General features: G+C 52.8%; 1 protein-coding gene across 3 annotated transcripts in view; it reads right to left on the bottom strand.

Moving 5' to 3' along the window:
- Positions 1 to 14,287: 14,287 nt before the first annotated feature.
- The window catches only part of CREB3L1 (cAMP responsive element binding protein 3 like 1), a 50,376-nt gene continuing 45,336 nt past the window's right edge, over positions 14,288 to 19,327 (bottom strand). For 2 of the 3 annotated variants that reach the window (XM_064512657.1, XM_026107532.2), the window contains exons 10-12: positions 17,735 to 17,855; positions 17,015 to 17,261; positions 14,288 to 16,616 (exon numbers count right to left, since the gene is read on the bottom strand). In XM_064512657.1, the coding sequence (XP_064368727.1) occupies positions 16,580 to 16,616; positions 17,015 to 17,261; positions 17,735 to 17,855 (405 nt within the window). In that variant the 3' untranslated portion in view covers positions 14,288 to 16,579. The remainder of the gene's footprint in view (positions 16,617 to 17,014; positions 17,262 to 17,734; positions 17,856 to 19,327) is intronic. The other variant, XM_064512658.1, reaches the window with a different exon arrangement.

Here is a 19,327-nt window from a genome sequence, read left to right as displayed (position 1 = left end):
CATTTTGCATATGATGATAGGCTGGTTGCTTTTGCATTCTGCTTGCAGATATTTCCCTTTCATGTTTCAAACTCTACCCCGTGGCGTTAACGTCCTGTCCTCTTACCAGGAGGACCAGTACTGCAGTACTTGGAAAGCAGCACCAGTTTATTGGTGAGGCTAGAACAGAAGTAACACATTGCACAGTGCAAATGTGGCCTACAGGTCATGGCTGTCAGTTCCCACTGGGAGACACTTCAGCTTCAGAGGAAAGAATCCCCCCTGCTTCCCTGTGGATTCATTACACATGTGAATGGGTTGACTCCACATCTCCGTGAGAAGGAGGTAACACCAGCCAGGAGGTAACACTTGCAGATTTTTGAGGCGTAGGATAATCTAATCCCAGAGAGTGGCAGACTCAGAAGTATAAGGCAGGAGCTCTGCCTTTCAGGCCACAGCTGAGGACCCAGAGGGCCCTCCAGATCACAGGGAAATCCCTCACCATTTCCCACTCCCTGTGTGCCCAGTTAGGATGAGCACAAACCAGGCTTCCCGAGGAGTCTCGTGGCATTTGCCAGTCTATACGTGCATCCGTCTCTCAGTTCCTGGGAAGGCCCAGTGAATCTGCAACACAAATGCTGAGCAGCAAGGTCTCTGGACCTTCCAGTATCCTGTCTCTGTTGTGTCAGCATGTAAGTACATGTTCCACAGTCCTATCCATTGGGCTCAGAACACTGGAGCATCCTGAAGAAAGTCTGATTCTGGTTGTTTCTGGTCAGAAAACCAGAGGCAACAGACCCTGCCACCACAGGCTTCCCCACCCAGAGCCTCAGGCAACACCAGGGAGGGATGGAACAATGTTCTGCCAGAGGGTTTTATATTCCCTTTGGCCCATCTCTCTGTGCTAGTGTGTGCGATGCCCTAATAAAGGAAAGAGTTAAGCTGCTAGCAAACTTGAAAGAATACCTGCCATTTAACATCCCATTGTTAACTGGGATCAGATAAGGGAGGGGACTGCTGGGGCTGGAGTCAATGGAAATTTCAGTTCAGGGATCCCAACTCTCCTTACAGAGGACTTCTGAGCCTGAGGGTGCAGTTTTGCATTACCTTTAATCTAATCTATCTGCTGGCTGTGGTCTCAGGAGGGAGTCCTACTTGGGTTCTCCCTGCATACTCTCAGCTGTGCACCCGTTCCTCCCATAATGCCACTGCCAGGCTACCAGGTGTGTGGGAAACTAAGGAAAACTAACTCAAAGCATCAGTCCTCTACTGCATCAGTGAGCTGACCTGGCCCACTTGATGGATAAATCCTATGCAAAGAAAGGGGTGGAAAAGTGCCAGTGGGAGAAAGGACAGGAGCATCCCTTCTGGTAGCAGCAGTGTGTCTAATCAGCTTAAACCAGGAAGCGTGTTGGGAGCATGGGGCTCAGGGCTGTGATACTCTCCTCTGCCTGGGGCATTGCTGTGTGCCTGTCCCTGTATAGCCAGGCAGCACCCACAGTCTCCCAGTCTCTCTACAGTTGCCTCCCAGAATATTTCCCATATCCTCTACATAAGGGCCAATCCTGATTTACACCATCAGGCAGGGCAGACAGTGCAGCTAGAGAGAAGAAAAACCCTGGAAAGGCTGCCCATTGCCTCACCACATCTCCATCTATCATAGGCTGAACTTGCTGCATCCCAATTTCCTGTGCCTCTGCTACCAGGAGCATTGAGGCCAAGAGCCAGGGAGCAAGTACATGCCAGCATCACTGGGCACTGCTTGATGCTGGCTCCAAAACCATCCCACTCCTGCATCAGCGAGATCCTGTGCTGGACCTTGGGGCAAACAGCCAGCGATGGGACTGCCACTGCACCTGCGAGCTCTCAGAAGTGCTGTGCCCAGGGAGCAAACTTGTCTCCGGTGCTGGAGAGTCAGGGCAAAAGCCAGGCAGCAGGAAACGCCCCCCCGAACCTTTGGCCCATGCCGCATGCTGGGATTGCTCTGTCCATGCATAAGGATCCCAGCTAGGGCCAGAGCAGGCGAGTGTGGCACAAGGGAAGCATGGGGACACATGCTGGTCTCCCCCTACCTGTGTTCACCAGGTCTTCCCAGCTGTGTGAGCCTCCTTCAAGCAGTGCTGGGGGAGGGGGGGGTGCCACCCACCTCCTTTTCCCCAGCTGCACAGAGGGATGCTGAGAGATGTCTCTGCCAAAGCGACACAGGCTTGGCTTGATGGGAATGAATGGGAATTTGATTATGCTCCTCTGCACAGCCTGATTAGCATGATTAAAAGGCTAGCAGGCAGGATTCAGAGGAAGGGCTGAGCTGGAGGGAGCTCTCAGTGCCTCTATGTGTAAGGCACCTTTTCTGCAGAGCCCTTCTCTCCCCACAGCTGGAGGCTCTCATTTCCTTGCAACGCAGGCTTTCACTCCAGCCCTGCATTGCCCAGCTGGGATAGAGGAGGTGCACACCCTCTGGCTCAAGGCCACACAGAAATCTCCCTTTCCTGTGTCCCAGTGGAGGGGTTGTGACTTACAGTGGAGCCCATCCTGTCCATATGCGAGTGGTGGAATAAACCCCTGCTTCAGTGCACAGCCTCCTATCCCCAAATCCTTTGCCGTTGCAGAGGCTTAGATTCAACTCTGCATCCCCATGGGACGGGCTTGTGTCCTGGTGTCCTCCAGAAGGCAGAGGCAGTCCTCCTAGTGACAGAAGCAGCTCCTTTGGTCTAAGTCACTGCAAAAGGACCAGGGGCAATGAATTGTTTGTCACTGGCCCTGCCTAGGGACTGGCTACCTGCGTCCAGCAGGCGAGCACAGTAAATGGTCTGTAGCTTTGGAGGAGAGTGGGTTCAGCCTCTGGCAGCTGCCGCTGGGAGGCTTTTGAATTCCCCATGTGTTTGGGGTTGTCCTGCAGGTAGCAGAGCAGCTAATGAGGTGAGATGGAGCCAGTGAGCAGCACTGAGAGGGAGAGACCCAGCCAGAGCCCAGCCAGACCTGAAGGCAGGAGGAAGAGAACACAGGGGAGAGCTGCAAATGCAGTCAGCTCCCCCAGGCCGCACAGCTCCCACCTTCCTCTCCCCAGCAGGCCCTGCCAGCTCTCCCCCTCTACCCTGTGTGCATCTGTGCTGAGTGGCCTGTGATCTAGCACTGTCTTCCCTTGCTATTTACATTACAAAGCAGCCCCCCCTGCTCCAGCTCTCTAGGTTATATTTAGCTTCCTGGCATAGAACAGCTTGTGAGATGCATTAGTGGCGTCCTACCTGCCACCTGGGTGACTGTGCCCAGGAGCTGAGATGCCCCAGATCTCATTAGTGGCCTGCAAGTTGCCAAGGCCCTGTTCTCTGCATGCCAGGCACCGGAGCGGGCAAGGGGACACTGGGCTTTGCTCTGTGCGGAGCTAAGCCCTGGCTGGAGGGCACAGAGGGGTACAGGAACCCCTCTTTTGACTGCCACAAGACGCTTGTGACAAGCCCAGCTCTGTTTGTGCATGGGCAGTGCCAGGCCCTGGGACTCAGGGAGGCCTCAGGAGCTGGCCTTGAGAAGGCAAGAGTGATGGCTGAGAGCAAAAGAAGAATGGCCTAGCTCCCCAGCATGTTTCTTTCCCGTACACATAGCCTGCAGGGAGCCTGTGTGGTTTCTGTGTGCTTGCAGTTTCCCCCCCTGGGTAAACATCCCTACAGGCTGAGTTGCTAGTAGTGGAAGAAGGCCATTGCTGCAATGTCACTCTGAAAGCAACTGAGAAAGTGCCAAAGACAACCCCAAACTGTTGAGCTCTACAAGTGGCAAGCCCAGACACAGAAGCTGCAGGCTGGCCAGAAGCTGCTAAGGCCAGTCAGAGATTTTGCCATTGCTGTGTGTCCCAGGACTCCCCAGCACCAACTCCTGTAAAGCTTCTTTTTAGATATGTCCTAGAACAAAGCCTGTAAAGCCAATAAAGCCAGTGAATGGCCCTTATTTCCACTGCTTGTGCTACACCCTCTGGAAGCTAGAGATGCTCTTGTCCCACTGCAAAACCATAATGAAGACACCTAAACATAGCAGGAGCTAGGCCTAACTTCAGAGTCCTTGACAGAGCACTTCAGCCTAGATGATGTTTATGGAGCACTGTGACTCTCCAGTAAGTGCCTGGCACTTGTTCAGCTTTTACTGCAGTGAGGGAGAGCACAGGGTCCTTCTGGCATTGCAGAAGCACCTCCCTACTGAGAAAATTGTCCCAGAATCTGCAAATCTGGTGCACAAGCCAGCATCATTAACAAGCTTGGCACGAAACTGCTACTCAAAGGCCTAAATATAACCTGAGCACTGAGCGCTGTTCCACCCGCCCAAGGCACCTCCACACACCACAGAAGCTATTTATGGAAGGAACTTTATTTCCATAGGCTTAATATCATTTCTGTTCATTTCAAAACCTTTATATAGCGGCTAAGGCTGCCTGCCCCTTGTGATGACTAATGAATGACAGCAGGAACAGGCAGGTTGGCAGCACAGGAACTGGGGCCTCCAACCTTCGCTCAACATTGAGGACACCTGTAATGGCCACCACCCATGGAGGAGGTCCTCCAACTCCTTAGAGGAGTTCGGTAAGTGCCGCCAAAGCTGGGTATCTGGCAGCACCCACAGGGTATTTCTGCTGGGCACCCCCTGGGGCTTTTCCCACTGCGGGGCTAGCCATGCTGCTGAAGGGGCTGAAGGGAGGAGTGCCCAATACAAAGTTAGCCTGGCTCTGGGGAACGACTCCATCATTGCCTGCCCTTTGCATGGTGAACCCATGCCTGTTCCACGCCATCCCTAGGGAGCAGCCAGATCCGACCATGTGTGAGCATCACAGGATGGCATGGGCAGGTTTCCACCCTGAGACACTTCCTCTCCCATGTTTCCCCATCCCTTTGCTCAGCTGCCTGAAAAGGACAGTAGAGGAAGCAGTTCATCCTGAATACCACCTCTTCCCCTCGCTATAGGGGCTGTAGGTAACTGTGGCAACACCTTTAACCCTGACTGCCCACTGCAAAGCCAGTGTTGGACAGAGCGTCTCAGAGCAAAGCCTCTTGCAAAGAAACCTATTGAGAGGGGACAGAAAGACAGAACTCTTTTATGGAAAGGCAGCACAGACTGAATCATATCAGCAGAGCTGCATGTGTGGATACGCTGGGGTAGGAATAGCAGGATGTAAACAATCCCCAGCAATATTAGACAATTCTGGACAAAATTCAGGCTGATCAAATTAGGTTGCAATATGTTCCCTTCCTCTCTGGGGAGTCTGGATAATTGCAGCTGGCTAATCCGTTCATGAGATGCACCATGCACATCTGGAGGAAGACAGCTAAGAGAAGAAAATCCTGCTCTGCCCCCTCCACTTTGCACAATAATCCCTCATCCTTCCCGGCATCAGGGCAGAAACCCTCGCAGGTCTGCTTGGCACCTTAGAGACAGCCCCAGGAACCAAATTAGGGTCACAAGCTCAGCATATCACCCCACCTCACAGCAAGGCTCAAGGATATAGGGCTGTGTGGCAAAGGACTCTGCCACCCCTGGCTCCTGCTGACCACCCACTGCAGGAATAACAACTGCTTGAGATGAGTCAGCTCTGGGGCCCCTCCTGCTCTGCGGGCACTAATATAGCTTCCCATTAGTTCCCGTTATTGCAGTATTAGAGAGCAATTTGCTCACAGTTTATACCGCAGCCCTTGCGAGGGGGGAGAAGGGCTGCTACACTCATGGGAGCAGAGCCAGTGTATGACGAAGTGTGCTTGATAGCTCACACGGGAAATCTGCTTCCTAGCAGAGCTCTGCGCACCCGAGTCCCTGAACCCCAAGCCAGCAACCGGAGTGCTGGTCCAGCCTCTGCGGCACATGCCTCCATGGCAGCAGGCATCGTGCCGAGATCTTTGGTGCAGGTTTCCTGCTTGCTCGTAAACTATCTGGCACTTTCTGAGCACTGCATGACCCACTGTCACACTGAACCCGGGAGGATGCAAAGACGTCCCTGAGTCAAGCCAGCTCAGAAGAAAGGTGAGGAGGCAGCTCTTGTCTTCTCCTCCCAACTCAGTCCCCCAGACAGTCACAAGCAGCCCAGGGGTGATGGTGTATGTGCTCACTTTTGCTCTGGGCAGGTGCAGGACTGAAGTATTTCTCTACACTTACACCAGGAAGACTTGAGAGCCGTTCTGCAAAGTCTAGGGCTTAAATGGTGTAAGAAAGGAGAAAATGAGACACAAGAGCTTATTCCCTGCAGGAGAAAAGTAGTGCTGCACTCCTGGAGGAGCTGACCCAAGCAGGATTTTGGACAGCTTGGCTGGAGTTAGGAATAGTAGCTCATCTGAGCATAAGAAGGCAAGGGCTCCCATAAGCTCCCTGGGAGCTATGAAAATTGCTCTTCTCCACTGATTTTGCTTGACTACAGCAGGGGCAAGTGAGTTGAAAGCAGAGCAGTCGTGGCAGAAGAGTTACACCAAGAGTCGGGACAGATACTCTTCTTGCTGCAATGTGTCCCCAAAGTCTTTCCAGCATGAGCCCCAACCTCAGCCCCTTCATCTTTGCATCACTGCTCTGACTCCCCAGGTGGGATCAAGGCTTCTGGACCTGGGAGCCAAGCAAAGATCCTTGGGGTGGAGGAGGAAGAGGAGAATTGATTTTATCAGAAGTTCCTTTTATGCAATGAACTAACCCACAATAAGCCAGCATTGCAGAGAAAGAGGGAATTGTCCAGCCCAGAGCATCATGCCAGAGCTCGTGGGCTGTTGGGCACAGACCACAGGAAGAAGGGCCTGGGAGACACCACAGCCCCGGGACAGGAAAAGGGAGTTGGCTAGAAGGAAAATAAGGGGCCCGTAAGGGTGAGAAGGGGGAAACTGCCACTGGGACAGGGCTGTTGAATGGGTGGGGAAGGCAGGGACTAACCAGTTCCCTTGTCCCTGTGGTCAGATGGCTGCGATGGGGAAAGGATGCTGGGGATAAGGAGCGCATTGGTTTTAGCACTAGATTTTAGAGGTAAAGGGACGAATCTCAGCATGTGCAGAGAGACACCAGTCCTCACTGGCCCCTGCCTGACAGGCTGTCGCCCTTACAGACCATGATAGGCACGTAGTGATTTGTGCCAGGCCCCTGAAGGGCTTGTTTCCTCAGAAACGACCATGACTCAGCAACGCAGGACGTTTCATGTGAGGAAGGTACCAGCGGCCACTGAGAAGAGCTGCCTCTGCTCCCGGGCCCTCTGGGAGGGAGAGCCCCCAGGACGGTGCTGGCACCACTCCTCCACCCAGCCCCAGGGCACTCAGGGACCCGGGGGCTCTTACCTGTAAGAGACCTGCTTTCTGATGGCCAAGTGCAGGAACTGCTCCTCCGCCTCCGCCGCAGCCTGGGCCCCTTTCATCTCCTCCCAGGCAGGATCTGCGCTGTGGAGGCCTGAACACTGTGCTCGCCCAGCGCTCTCTGCATCTGCTGTTCCCAGGAGGCTTGCCGTGGCCCCCCTGGCCACCTCACTATCGCCCCTGGCCAGGGTGAAGTCTCTCCAGCTCCTGGGACCTTCAGCCATGCTCAGGCGAGATGTGTCTCCAGGCAGGGAATCCTGCTCTGCTGCCACAAACTGCTTGGCAGTTCAGTCCAGCCCAGCACGGTCCCACAGCACTCCTTTGCTTTGCCTCCCCACGGCCTCGGGATGATCCTGGTGAGGTTTAATTTCCTGAGGATGCAGAATCACAGAGAAAACCAGTGGAGCAACAGTCCAACTTTTTGCAGTGATATTTATCGGCCGCTTGATAGCAGTCTGCACAGCTCAGGCTCCGCAGCTCAGCCTCCGTCTGTCTCCTCTGCCCTGCCACAGTGAAACAGGAGGAACCTGGAGGGGAGGAATAACTCACAGAAACCTAGAAATGTCGGTGCTGCTCCTCAGAGGTGCCGCCACTGTGAGGGCAGGAGGGGCACGAGGAGGGAGCAGAAAACACAATCCTGATTGGAAAATGGGTCTTAGGAGAGAGTGAGTCCAGGGAGGTCAATGCTCTCTGCAGGCAAAGAAGAGCCCAGGATGACTTCTGTGGGGGCCAGGGCTGAGCCCCCCCAGGGCCAGGCACGTTGCTCAGTTTCTCCTGTAGCAGCAGCCAAACTCAAAAGGCAGGGAGAGGAAGGCAGCGAGGAAGGTGCCTGCGCACCGATCCTGCAGCAGCCCTCAAAAGACAAAGCAGAATGAGAGCGTGAGTGTGTGCATGTGTGTGCGTGGAGAGGGGGAGTGCTACACTGAGCAAGCGAGTGTGGTGTCACCTTAGAGACACTCGGAAACTGGCACTTAACCCTTTGGAGACCAGAGAGACAGAGGAGGTTGACAACATCAGCTGCCCCTCACTGCTTGCAGCCAGGCTGGCATATGCTCCAAGGGATGCTCAGCAAGGTGGGTCTGAGCCATTCACATTAACCGGATACACACATTCAGGTGAAGTCAGAGCCCCTGAAAAGCTGCATGACAGCAGCCCAAGCAGAACAAACTACCTGCTGCTCTGATCCCCTGTCCAAAATGGATGAGATCTTCCCTGGGGCCAGGGTCCTCTGGCTTTGGGCAGTGGCACCCAAGGAGAGGTGTCGCCATAGATGGGCTCCCTCCTCCCGACGTGCTTACTCTGCTCCTTGCCACTTGGGAGGACAAATTATCCCTGCTTTTTGCTAATTTAAGGCATTTCTTCTCCATCCTTGTGTCCAGCTGTAGAAAGGCCCTTTTGGCCTCTGCCCACAGCCATCAGGAGAGTTGTACTTTATGCCGGTCCTTCGTTGGGACTGGACTTTGTGACCCCAGTCCCGTCTCTGGCCTGCCCTAGCTTTACCCATGTCAGTGCTGCAGGATGCCAGCTGGGCTGAGAGATCCTTGCAAAGCTGTGTATGTTTATGGCTTCTTGTCTGGGATTTATTCTTCCCCAGATTCATATACTGAGCACTGGGATATTTATGCCTCAAGTCTGTAACAGCCACCCCCTGCATCAGTTGCCCATGGCAAAGTCCTATAATCATGTATTACAGCAAGACTATATTACTGTCACCTCTAATCCCAGCAATGCTGCCTGTCTTCCCATGGCAGAACAGGAGCTGGAGAGTGTCTCCAGCCTCATCTTACTGTTTGCTCACCTTGGGAGTCCTCACTAGCACCTTTTCCCTCTCACCAAGCTCCCTGACCCATCCACGCTTGTCTGTTGCACATCTGCTCTGGGCAGCTGTGGAAGGGGATGCTCCTACACCTCTCCTGGCCCAAATGCAGAAAGAAGTAGGAACTATGAAAGGGCCGTGCTTTTCCCCAGGAACCATGATGGGCACCTGCAGTTCAAGATACCAAAGCTTTGTCCGGTCTTAAGTGTCACGATGACATTATCCCTCCGTCCTGCCCCTCGCGGGTCCTTGCGCCTTGCAGAGATGGCACTGCCAGCCCCCGAACCCCCTGGCTGCTCCCCCGCGCAGTCGTGACTTGCTGGGGAGCCATGCTCCCCTCCCGCAGCGTGACTCAGCCATGGCAGCCCCCACAGAGGTTTTGTTCCCCTCCCTGGCTTGCCTCCTGGTGAGCCTTCCCTGAGGCACCCTCGCTCGGCAGAGTTCGCACCTGGGAAGTTGCTGCTCCCTTGCTGCCAGGCTCAGCAGCACTGTTTGTGGGGACCGAGGTCTGTCCGCAAGCTTGCCAGCGTGCTCGCTGCTCACCCTGCACCATGGCTGTGCTTTACTGCCTTGTGTTGCTCACAAGCAACTTGGAAATCAAGAGCAGGAGAAGACTGCGGGAAAAGAAAAACAGCAGGTACCTTGATGGTGTTAAGGGAACCCGGGCAGAGCTGGGGAGAGGGGTGCTAGGAGAGCAAAGCCCCCAGATCTGAGTGGGCTTTGGCAGCTCCTTCCCCTTTCCTGCCCTCCCTCGCAGGGTCTGCCACTGGGGCCAGGGCTCACCACCCACAGCAGGACCAGTGTGCAGGCTGGTTCGTCCCAGCAGTCAGAGCTGAGTCGTATCTTGCTGTTTCTTACCCCCTTGTGGGGCCCTGGGTGATATTTCTCTGCTGGCCCTGACGTTCACAGTCCCCCAGTGTGGGGTGTCCCCTCATTTGCCACAAGTTACATTGCAGCTACCCAGCCTTTGCCTGTGCTTGGCAGCTGGGCTACAGGTGCGGAGCAGAGTTGGGCTGCTTTAGAGAGGGGTTAATGCTGCACCCACCCTCCCACGCCCTGGGGATTTTATCACAAGTCTGATTTGTCCCTTTGGGTTGAACAAGCCATTGCCTGCCATGCTGAGGAGGGGGACAGCCAGGCCACTGGCAGGTCATCCCACACAAGCTGGAAGGTGCCTTCCCTGTAGGCGCTGAGACAGCCTGTGGCTCATCCCGCAGGCTGAGCCAGGATGGCCCCTCTGCTCCCAGCAAGGCATTGGCTGGACTGTGGGGCCGGGGACAGTTACCAGTCAGGAAAGGGAGCAAAAGCCCCCACAGTGTGGTGAGAGCAGTTTTTTTCCCAACCCAGAGCTGTTTTATAAGCAGCAGTGAGGTGCTCAGACAGCATGTATGGTGAAGAGTGATTTACAGAGTTATGAATGAGCCTGGAGAGCCCCGCCAGGCAGGTGGCAGGGTCTCCCTGGGGGATGGGGACAGAGGCCTGGGAATGCGCAGGGACTTGCTCTGCCACCGGTTCCTCGGGGTGCCAGCCAGGTGGGCAGAGCAAGCTGCTGTGCTAGGCTCTGGCCGGGGAGCAGGGCAGGAAAACCCCGAGGGGGCCCTGCTTTTCCCAGCCTCTCCCAGGAGGTGCTCAGGGAGCCAAGGTGCAAGCCTTCAGCCCTGGCCTGACGCTGCCAGGGTGCTGAGAAGCAATTTCTGAGTTTCATCCCTGCAGCAAGTTTGTTAGTGCTCTGCCTGTGCTGTGACATTTCCACTGATGCCCAACTGTGACACTGGGAGCGAATTGTACACATGACTGGCAGAACCCTCCAGGTGCTGCTTATGGGGGACAGATGAATTAGCACCAGCTATAGGAAGGAGGGAAAAGTGCCCTGGGATGTTTTTTTCTTGCTGATGGTTGCACTGAAGCCAGGCTCATGATTGTGCTGAGGCCATACGAAACCAGCTTTGAAGAGGGAAGTAGAGGTACACGTGGCAGGACACCTCCCAAGAGCTCAGGTACAGCAATGCCCTGGCTTCTCAGCAGTTCTCATTGAGGAGGAGAGAGGAACAAGACACTAGGTATGTTCTGCCCTCCCATAGGGGCTGTTCATGTGCTGGAGAAAACCTCTTCAGAGGGGAAGAGAGGTGAACAGAGGATTTTGCCCTTTCTATTCGTGTGCCAAACTCTGCAGCTGTCATACAGGCAACGTGTTCAGATTTTGCTTGCATGTGTCTGGCCTGTTAGGTATCAGAGAGAAAAGGAGCCATAATGGGATATAATAGCCCATAAGAGGGGGAGGTAAAGGATTGCTCAGGCTTTTGCATCTCTTTCTGTCCTGCTGTCTCTGCAGGAGATTTCATGTCTCTTGTTACTGAAGGGAACACTCTTACCTTGGCCTTCAGTTGGAGGCTGTTATTAGCTCCCTGATTTCCTGGCTTCTAGGAAAGCAGGCAGATATTAGCTGGGGACAGGGTGGCCCAGAAGTCTGTCCTGCCCTCCCGGTGCCTGGGATACTCACTCACCTGGAGCCCAGGTGGATAAGGACTTCTCCAGCTCCCTGAGCATGGATTTCCTTCTATGTGGGCACATGGGACTGCACAAGGACAGCTCAGGGTTGCAATATGGACCCCTTCCTCCCTTCTGCTTTTCAGGAGACAGACAGGGTACCGGGTTTCTAGTAAGCAGTGTTTCTCCATGAGTAAAGCTCTGTGAGTGTACTGTCTTCTCTTCTAGGCACGGGAAGAGAGACCTCCACCTTGCTCACCTGTAAACCCCATATCAGCACTCAAGGTCAAAGTCCAAACCAGGTTGTAGGCTTGGCCAGCATCTGGCCGGGGATGCCATCATTACTAACAAGCCCTCAAAAGCACAGGTGAGCCTGGGGAGTGTTAAGAGCTGTGATAACTGCCTGATTACATGCGCTGTCATGACTGTTCGTAGCTCTGCACTCTGGTCTCCCCAAAAGATGTCCAAAAGCACGGGCTCATTGCCAAGAAGCGGAACCAAACCTTGCCTATCTGATGATGACTTGTGTACTATCAGGTACAACCCCAAATGGTAACACCAAGAGGGAATATGCTGGACTTAGAGAGACGAGATGCTCTACAGAGAACTCTAATAACACGTGTCCTTTTAGAATGAATTGATATACCAGTTATGCTGTTCCCACAGACCACCAGTGGCCCGTTCTGCAGCGCTGAGCTGCAAAGTCAATTCTTTTTTTCGAGTTGGCCTGGTAACGGAGAACAGTTTGGAATAATTTGTCTCTGAAAAATGAAGACTGTTCCGTTAGTGTTCTTTTGTTCGGGACTTGTACGTATTGACAGTGCACAGGCTTGTTAAGAAATATGACCCTAAATGGGGAGAAAAAACAGCTTGGAGTGGCAGAGTTTATGTCTGGGCATTTGGAGCAGACCAAGCATAACTGACTGAGGCTGAAGGTGACTTGTAAAGAAGATGCCCTCTTGCTTTGCTAATTCTCTTGTTCTGCTCTAGTTAGTCTCTGTAGCCAAACTGGTAGGTATGATTGGCTGGCTGCATTCTGGGAGACGTAGCAGGGATCAAAGATCCTAATGTGACTGTTTTGAGCAGCTCAGAGAATTATCCAGTAGGCTGCGGAATCAAGAGGATTTGTCAAGATGAAGGGAAATTTGCTTCTGATGGGTGGGGGTTCCGGTTTCTAGAGCCACATCAATGTTAAAGGGGCAGAAGCCTGAGAATACATCCTTTTGAGAGCTCTCCCCTTGCACTGATTTCCCTTGACGTTTCAGAGTGGGTGCAAAGGAAAAAGGCCAGAATCTCCTGAAGGTAATGTCTGAAGAGTTCATTGACATTTCTTAGGGGGAATGAAGGCAGGGACCCTTCCCTCAGATGAAATCTGGCAAGTGCAGGGAGAAACCATGGCACACAGTGGGCAAAGGTGGATCAGCATTGCACTAACACAAGGCTAGGAGGCTGCTTTTGGACAAGGGCTGCTTTTTCGCTATAGGGAAAACATCAGAACCTTTACTTGAAACTAGCTCAGTCCTGCAGAAAATATGCCTCTCAGAAAGGATCCAAGTGGGAAATGGAGCTGCTGCAATAGGGTCACTGAGCATATTCCCTTTGTCAACCCCATTCTCTCCTCCTCGGCCTGCCTGCCTTCCTCTTATGACACCGTCACACACCTCCTGCGCAGCACCTGCTCACAGGTGTCCCGAGAATGCGGCTCTGGCCCAGGACACAAACTGCAGGGAAAGACAGGCATATCCTCGTGTCTATGGGTGTGTGTAGGGGAAGGGAGTTCTTCAGGAGCTCTGAAAAACCTGTGTCAGATTAACCAGACATGGACCCTACATCAAACCCCTGCTTGACAGTACAGATCCAGCAAGAAAAGAGAGCTTCTCTCTCTCCCAAGCCCTGTTCTATAGCCAGTCCTGTCATAAATGGGTGACATCAGATTAGTGCTTCACTCATCCCTACAGAGAAATCATAATCCCCAGAAAGAGATTGTTGCAAGCCCTGAGCCTCATATCCCCCTCCTATGGCAAAGAAACCCCTCTGCTGAGATGGCACAAGCAGAGCTGTACCAGCCCATGTAGAGGCAGGAGACAGAGCCCCTTTTAGCATCTCCAAGACCCCACTGCCTCTTGATTTGGCTCCTTTCCAGCTGTGGAGTTGCTGACTGTGAGAGGAGCTGCTTCAGCGCCCAGATCTTAACAAACCCACTTGGAGCTTGCATAAAAATGAAGATGTCAGCTCCCTATTGCCTGTGTTTCACACGAAATCAGGATATAACCTATCAATTTTTGCAGATGTAAATGAACTATCAGATGTACAAGTTCACAGACAGCCAAGCCTCAAGCCTTCAGCAAACAGAGTACTGTTGTTCTACTTTTACAGTTAACTAAGAGATTTAAGTTTTGCTTCAAAGGGGATGGCGCCAGAGTCACGGTACTACTAGCACTGCCTTTGCCACACAGACTCCAGCACAGCACAGACTCCCCTCTCATCAGAGGGGCTCATTGCACCTTATTGATTTGTCCAGAACTGCAAAAGAAATCACAGTGCAAGTTTTCAATTTGCTTCTAGCCATGAGCACTGTGCATGAGGTCCCAGAACTGAAGCAGTTCTGCACACAACTAGAGAATGGGACAGACAGGAAGCACAAGTTGAGAAGCTGTGCATGTGGGCTCACATGACAACCACGCCTGAATGAAAGGACCCGTCAACCCAGGGCTGATGCTGCATCTTTTTATTTTATTTTTATTTTGCTTCTCTAAAGCGAATGCAGAGCAAGTGACAGGAGGAGGGAGAAAGGTGTCTTGAAAAAACAAAACAAAACAAAACAAAACAAAACAAAATGGAGGAAAGAAGCAGCTGCTGGAGTATAGGGGGAAAGTGAGCTGCTAACAAGAAAGAAGTTCATAGATGCAAAGCCTGCACTAATTCTTAATAAAATACAATACTGAAAATAGGATCTGAGAGTCTCCAAAATACAATATCTTAAGGGATTGGCAATAATACAAAATAAGGTTCACTATGTACAAATGAGTTCTGCTCTTGGTCTCTGTACAACGGTGTGAGTGGGAGGCATGGGGGCATGTGCAGTGGAAGTGTTGGGGTGGAGGAGGGCGTGCTTGGGCCCAGCAATGGTTCTTTGTGCTGGGGTGGAGGAAGAGGACAGGGAGTGCAATGGTATGTGGTGACCAGCGGATCTGTGTGAACCTTGAGAGGAGCAGAGCTGTGCTGAAGGCCTTCCTCTTCCCCACCCCATTGGCCAAGCATATATGACTGTGGCTAGCTGCATCCAAATCTGTCCCAAATGGCTTCAGGGGGCAAAACCATTTTTTGAAGGGGAGAAAAGAGAGAAGGCTCTGAGAGCCCTTCCCTCACTTCTTCCAGTCCTTGGGTGACAGCGATCCCATGCTGCCTCTCCAGGGAGCCTTCCTCTCTCGCAGTCTGAGGGGAGAAGAGAGGCTGGCGGAGAGGCTGTGGCAATGCAGGGAGAGCCTGGCATGCTTCAAGAGAAACAAGTCAAAGAGGAGTCTGCTGTGAGACCTGGCAGAGCACACAGGGACTCCCCACATACAAATATGGAGCAACAGGCACATCCCTGATCTAAGGTGCTTGTGTCCCACATTATCCTTCCAACAAAAGGCAGCCAAGGGAACAGGAGTGAGGGGACACTTGAGTCTCTCAGCAGGGCTTTTCCCGGGAGGGAGAAGGGACAGAAATGAATGTCTGGGTGCTATAGGGGGATGGCACCAGCTTGAGATGAGGTTGTTTCAGCACCACACTCAGTAAGTCTGGCCTGAAGGGTAGTATGGCAAGAGGTTGCTACCTTTGGTGCCAGCACTTATAAGAAAAAGGCCTAAAAGTCTTTGGTGACCCCAGCCAATTCCACTGCCTGTCACCTCTTTCCTGATGGAAGCGCCTGTCACCAGAGCTGCCTGCATAATGTCCTCAGTGGCTTTCACAACGCTCTGCTGTGTGCCCGGGGGATGTGAGAGGAATGATGGCTCCCAGTGACAGCCCTGCAAGGGGTTGCAGAGCTCTTCTTGGTGGTTCCTAGACAGGCCCTGTTTGGCATGATGCAGAATTGGGAATGGAGGGGGAACAGTTTACAGGAACGGGTTTCTCCCACCTGCTCTCAGAGGGCAGGCTGCAGAATGGAAAGCAGGAAGGCCACTGACCTGGTTAGCACTGCACTGTAGGGCCCAAGCTAGGGACAGAAAGGGAAATATCACCCTACCAGAGCAAGGGTGCTGAGGAAGGGAAGAAGTGGGTTGTAGGGGGAAATTGTTCTCTATCTCTGAGAGCTCTGGTTGCCCAGAAGCTGCCAGTTAATTTTCATGGTGGTTTATCTGAGTCTGGGATCTGTCTCCCCCACTCCGTTTGTGTGCAGATCTTTGCAGATAGTTGGTGTGGAAGTTACGTAGGCACGTCCATCAGGAGAAAACTAGAGCAATGAAGAACAATGTTTTCTCTCAATGGAGGCAGAAGCATATTAACAGATGGAGGGGAAGGAATGAGCTCGAACTCTCCAGAGTCATCTCTCCAACCCCAGGATCACCCACTGCTGAGTCCCTCAGGCAGGGTAGTAAACCTAGCACTCACTCTCTCTCCTTCAGGTGCATCTGATGTAACCGAGGGGAACATGCCTGGGGACAGCCCCCTTGGTCTGGAGGCTTTGGGGAATGTGCTGAATACTTTGGGGGCTTCCCTCTGACCTCCTTCCACTCCAGGGTGAGCCCACACCCATAGGGTAGTGCTCATTCAAGCAGGAGACAAGGCCAGGAGGAAAGGGTGTCTCAGGACTTTGCCAGTCTTTTATTGCTGGTTCTGGCAGTCCTGTGACTCCCCTCAGGGAGATCACTACTAAGGGGGCCATGGGGAAGGGGAGGAGCTGAACCCAAGGCCAGTTTAGGAACATCCGAATGCAGTGTCCTCTCCCGCCAAGTTCCCTCAGTTGCTCGGTGAGGAGGGAATCCTGCAATCAGACCGATGAGGCCTTGAGGTCCAGCAGCTGCTACAAATATTCAGCTGTCTCACTGGAGCTTGTCTCCCTGGGAAAAAGAAAAGACACAGCATCAGTAAAGGTTCACTGCACCCTCGTGGGCATATTCCCTGCTGTTGTGCCCAGCTGGTTTGCTCTGATCAGGATGGAGCCCTTTCCCAGGGCAGTGAATGACCAGCAAACCTGAGACCACCTGAGTCACCTAGTTCTCAGCTCTATGCCAGGGGGACATCGCTTTATGGAAGTCCCAGATTTTTGCTCTGGGAAACAAACTTGCTCTTATGCCCCCTGCCAGCAGCAGCCTCCCCAAGCCATTGTTCCTTAACTAGTTGCCTGCCCCAGGGAGCTCAACTGTCCTTAGCTTTGAGGAGAGGGGACATGTCTGGTGGTCCCTCCCAGCCATCATGATGTGGTTTAGGGCTCTGAGGGTGGCCCCCACCTGCTTACCTCTCATGGAATTGCTCTTTGAGGTGGGTGAGAGTTGGGTCAGTTTGGTTCTGGTCAGGACCCTCCAGCTGGGATTTGCTCAGATATTTGCTTGTCTCATGTGTCCTGGCCAGATGAGGCCTTCGCTCTTCAGACTGCCCTTTTTCGGCCTCCCACCCCTCAGGATGGTCCATGGTTAGGAAGGAACTATAGCTCTCTTCTAAGGAGCCAGCACCCTCATCATAGAACAGGAGGCTCCGTGACTGAACTGGAAACAAGGAGAGAGTGGGTTAACAGCAAGGACAAGGGCTCATGCACAGGGTGTGGGTCATGGTGGTGGTTAGCACATGCTCACCCAGCTACAGCCTAGTCCATGTGCGACCGTGCAGGAGGCCTGCTCTACCAGATACCCCACTCCCCCCAGTTTTGTGAGGCAAATGCTCCCCTGGACACACAGGCTCTCCAGAAGACAATCAGTCTGCCCTGGGACTTGACTTTTATGATCTATCTATTAGTATCTGTCATGTTTTGGGACAATGACTAGGAGAGAATGAAAATAGGTCCAGACAAGGTGCTGCTATCAGGGCTCATACCACCAAGAAGCCAGGAACCTCCCCCTGCCAGGGCCCCAGCAGACAGGGCAGGTGCTGAGGGGAGGATGCTACCCCTGAATTCTGTGTGTCAGGAGAAGAGTTGGAAATGCTTTGAGAGGATTAATGGGAGGTGCTACATTAGACTCACTCTTACTAGTTGTGTAAATGTCTGGTGCTGGTGTTGCTTTCACTGTCTGTGATGCTGAGGAGAACTCAGGGAGACAGGGCATCATGGATCCCAGGATCAGAACGAAACAGAGCGCCAGCACCTAGCAAGGAGGTATCAGAACACAGTCAGTGCAGCCAGCCACAAGGAACACACCCCCCAGCACACAAACAGGAGGCTGTGAGAGGCCATGTGGTCAGCTGGCAACTGGGTCACCGTGGTCCTCCCGGAAAAGAAGGGGCTTGCTCTGCTAATCTCTGCTGAAAATTTAAGAGGGGGAAGTCAGAAGCTTTCTCCTGTTGCTTTCTCTGAAGTATTTCTGGTTCAACAGTTAGAACTTGCCCATCCAGCTGATGAGAGATGGTGGAAGGCATAGCTGGGGAACAATTTGGGAAGGAGGGAGAGGGAGGCTCAACAAAAGACATGGACTCTGCCTTGACTAACCATTGGCACAAGGGAAGTTGAAGTGGGCTGCAAGAAAACAAGCTCATTAGGAAAAATCTGTAAGGTACCACAGCATACAGCAAAGTGAAACTATTGTGTATGCTAGGACAGAAACGACAGCAGCGCTGCAGCCCAACACCTGACAGCATGAACAGAATGTCAAAAAAAAAGGTTAAATTTATGCTTGCCAGCTACAGTGGTGGGCCAGCTACAGTGTTGGGCTAGTGGCAGCAGCAACAATCGGACTGGCTTGTTCTCTTGAGTGGAAAATTTTCAGCCCTGTGAGCCTATGCAAAGCCAGATGATCTTGCTGGTAACAGACTTGTCAGCTGAAGGTTGAACAGAAGTAAGTGCTAGATCAGGAGTAGTAATTCCGGTGATCTCCATGCTTGGTACAGAGTTGCAAGCAAAGCCAGGGGATTGCAAATTCCTGGCAGAAAGAAAAGATGGGCGTACCCAGATATTTTGCTCATGGGAGCACAACAAGAGTTGCCTGGTGGTATTCCCAGGGACAGGCACAGCCCTGATCTGAAAGAGGAATGGACATGGGGCTATCACTTCAGCTCAGGGCATGGACACATTTGTACAGGGCTCCCCCACATCTGCCAGGGCAGTACCTGCACTGCAGTCCAGGCAAGCAGCGCATGTGCAGCCTTGGAGATACGCCAAACCTATCATTTGTGCTGAGAATGGCTACGAAGCATTTGCAGATTTGATCTGCACGGCCATGTGTCTGGGCCTTTTGGCTGACAGGCAGATCAGTGAGAGCTACTGGGCAGTGCTAAAAGGAGAATGGCAGAGGGAAGCTCCCTGGAAATCTCCCTCTGGTAAATCTACACCTGGGACTGCCTGTCTGTAAATCCTACCGAAATGGTCAAGGTTCATAAAGAGAAGCCTGTGGTGATTGTAAAGGGCTCTGCAGAGTCCAGGGAGCTACCAGTGGAGAGCAAGAGGGGACACATGAGAAATGATACACAGCCAAATCCTTATTACCTGAATACCCATGTGCCATGGGTGGCATAATGCTAGCTGTCTCCAGCTCAGTGCTTAGCCTGAGAAAGTCCAAAGAGGCAATGCATCTGTTGTGATTTCTACTACTTATATATAAACAGGCTAAATGTCACCTCTGGG

Source organism: Dromaius novaehollandiae, chromosome 5 (genome assembly GCF_036370855.1).
Source record: "Dromaius novaehollandiae isolate bDroNov1 chromosome 5, bDroNov1.hap1, whole genome shotgun sequence".
NCBI classification, from domain to species: Eukaryota; Metazoa; Chordata; class Aves; order Casuariiformes; family Dromaiidae; genus Dromaius; species Dromaius novaehollandiae.
Note: the sequence above shows the minus strand (reverse complement) of the source record. Positions and strands in the feature narration are given on the sequence as shown.